The sequence below is a fragment of the Octopus sinensis genome, linkage group LG3 (genome assembly GCF_006345805.1).
Source record: "Octopus sinensis linkage group LG3, ASM634580v1, whole genome shotgun sequence".
Classification (NCBI taxonomy): domain Eukaryota; kingdom Metazoa; phylum Mollusca; class Cephalopoda; order Octopoda; family Octopodidae; genus Octopus; species Octopus sinensis.
Window position 1 is genome coordinate 23,922,082 of NC_042999.1, and position 3,126 is coordinate 23,925,207.

The following is a 3,126-nucleotide window of genomic DNA, read 5'->3' on the forward strand; positions in this document are numbered from 1 at the left end:
TCAAGCTAGGGCACGACCTTGGAAGGCTTTACTCGGTCAAATTAACGTAAACAAACCAATACCGATTGTTTGTAAGCGTACGCAGACGCATATATATAGTCAGACGCCATGATAGATTGTTAGCCACTACACACATTTTTTTCTCTCCTTGTTTCTCTCCTTGTTTTTTCTGTGTCCCTTTCTGTAGAAGAGCGTAGGCTCGAAACGTAAAACACTCTTTCTATTCCTGAGCGCTATACTAATACATTTGTTTGTTTTGTACAGCAGCTGCCTTCGTTTTTTGTTTATTTTCGTAAACTTTCCCCTTTACCATAATATCTATATATTATATATAATATATATATATATATATATATATATATACTTACAAACACACACACACACAAACACACACACACACACACGCACAAATACAAACACACACACGCATACACACATACACACACACACACATTGAAGACCAATGAGTGTGAGATGTTGGCGAATTTCATTCCAGGCCGTCTGCATATGCCTATACAAGTCATTAATCTGAAAGAAAGTCCTGTTTAATTTTTGATACGATGACTTTAAGTGTACTTTTGAAATACTTATGGTAGAATAGTCATTACTTTTTACATTGTATTTTCTTTTTTTGCTTTTTTTTAGCTTATACCATAATAGTTAAATTTGTATCGAGTTTGCCAGTTTAAAAAGAGTTTATATCAGGCTCATATGAAATACTGCATACTGTAAAAATTCAAAAGGATCTTTTCACAAATAAAAGCAGCACGAAATATTCATTCTGTCTATGGAAATGAAGCTTTAAATGTTCGGACATGCCAACGATGGATTGGCTTTGGGAAATTTTCCTTTCACAGATTCACCTCGATCTTGCACAACTATAGTTTGTCAATACTGAGCTTCTGAAGATTATAGTGGCAGAAAATTCAAAGCAAACTGGGATCTTTTCGGTTTGACCGGCAGTTTTTTCTAGCGGTGTCATATGAAATTGTCACCCATAATTATGACCCTAGTATCGATCTATTGCATTTCAATCTGTTTTAGGGTTAGGGTTAGAGTTAGGGTTAGTTAGGGTTAGTCAGGTTTAGTTAGGGTTAGGGATGGGGGGAAGGGTATCTTTTTTTCTTCAGAAATGTAAATAAACCCAATCTGTTTCTTAAACGAGGAACATATTCACACGGCACTGAATGTTTTCACCTCAATAGACATCATTGATTGGTTGAAATTACAGAAATTGAAGAAAAAAACAACAAATATCTTAGAAACTACAGAATTTTCTCAATAAAGCCAAGAGAAAAAGATATTTTATAAGCACATTCTACCAGTATACGAAGTTTAAAAGTGTTTAGTTACGTGGAAATTATTTTAAAAAACTGCCGTTCAAACCGAAAAGATCCGCAAACTGCGCTAGAATTATGAAAAATAATTAAATTTAAGCCACACTTCGATCATAAAACCCCCTTTATAAACTAGGAAGAGAGTCTAAACTAGGTCAGCGAATCCCTCATAGTCTGACTGCTTCTCAGCTTTACGAAAGAGTTGCGATCTGTCTGTCCTTAAAGGGTAGACTTGCTGCCAAACGTTCCCTGTACAGGATCGTCACAATTGGTGAAAAGTAGGTTCTCCATAATCATCTCGTACAAAAAATGACAATTCTTAGCAGCCTACGAAAAAGGATAACCCTCCCGAAACCAAAACTACGCACGTAAAAGAAGATTATTCGGACTTTTTCGGTTTGACCGGCAGGTTTTTAAAATAATTTCCACGTAACTAAAAAAATTTTAACTTCGTATACTGGTAGAATGTGTTTATAAAACATCTTTATCTCTTGGCTTTATTGAGAAAATTCTATAGACGGGTAGTCATGATGGGTATACTGGGCTTCGTATATTTTACCCGAGTGTCACTTTGATGGCATGCACTGCTCTCTCACTCAATAATAATAATAATAATAATTTTCCTTTTGTAAGATATTTGTTGTTTTTTCTTCAATTTCTGCAATTTCAACCAATCAATGACGTCTATTGAGGGGAAAACATTCTGTGCCGTATGAATATGTCCCTCGTTTAAGAAACAGAATGGGTTTATTTCCATTTGTGAAGAAAAAAAGATACCCTTCCCCCACCCCTAACCGTAACCCTAACCCTAACCCTAAAACAGATTGAAATGCAATAGATCGATACTAGTGTCATAATTATGGGTGACAATTTCATATGACACTGCTAGAAAAAACTGCCGTTCAAAACGAAAAGATCCAATTATTCTCTGTTTTTTGGTGGGTTATGAAGGGTGTCGTTAAATCAAAGCGAAACAGCTAAAGCGAAGTATTCGCCAATTAGAAGCCTGTATAAGAATTCGCTGAAGAGCGTACATCATTGATCAGCATGAAACAGATAAGGCAAGACAGCATATTGCTCAAGTCACTCGGGAAAAATTGTTACACTAAATTGAGAAGTTAACACTCCACCCTCTTTACTCTCTTAGCCTTGCACCATATGACTATCATCTTTTCCGATTATTGCAGCATTTCTAAGAGGGGAAACAGTTTATTAATAGGGAAGGGCTCAAACATGTTAGTGTTTCTTTGAATTGAAGCATGAAGAATTTTACATTCGAAAGATATACCATTTACCAAGTAGATCGGGACCCCCTTCGGTCACGACACTGACCATGAGATTGCACCTAGAAAGTTACCCTCCTAGTCACAAGTCTGGGCAAGATTGTTTGTGGAAGACCAGCAGTCGCCCATGCATACCAGCCTCTCCTCTCCACGCCACCAGTGTTATCCAAGAGAAAGGCAAAGGTTGATACAGCTTGGCACCAGTGACGTCGCAACTCATTTCTACAGCAGAGTGAACTGGAGCAACGTGAAATAAAGTGTCTTGCTCAAGAACACAACACGCAGCCCGGTCAGGGATTCGAACTCACAACCTCACGACGTAAGCTCGACGCCCTAACCACTGAGCCACGCGCCTTCACGAGTAGATAGGAGTAAATGTATCAATTAAGACTCACAAAGCATTTTCCTTCTCATTTTGAAATGTGAAGGACTTTCTTTCTAACCTTATAATGGTAATGAATATTTACTTCCTCCGTTGTATTATATAAATAATAAGTGAAACGCGT

The 3,126-nt window shown here is 37.2% G+C and overlaps 1 protein-coding gene across 1 annotated transcript in view; it reads right to left on the reverse strand.

The window, feature by feature from the left end:
• The window catches only part of LOC115209195 (zonadhesin-like), a 42,846-nt gene extending 41,212 nt beyond the window's left edge, over window positions 1-1,634 (reverse strand). Inside the window, exon 1 of the mRNA XM_029777445.2 lies at window positions 1,582-1,634. Within this exon, the coding sequence (XP_029633305.1) occupies window positions 1,582-1,634 (53 nt within the window). The remainder of the gene's footprint in view (window positions 1-1,581) is intronic.
• Window positions 1,635-3,126: the final 1,492 nt, after the last annotated feature.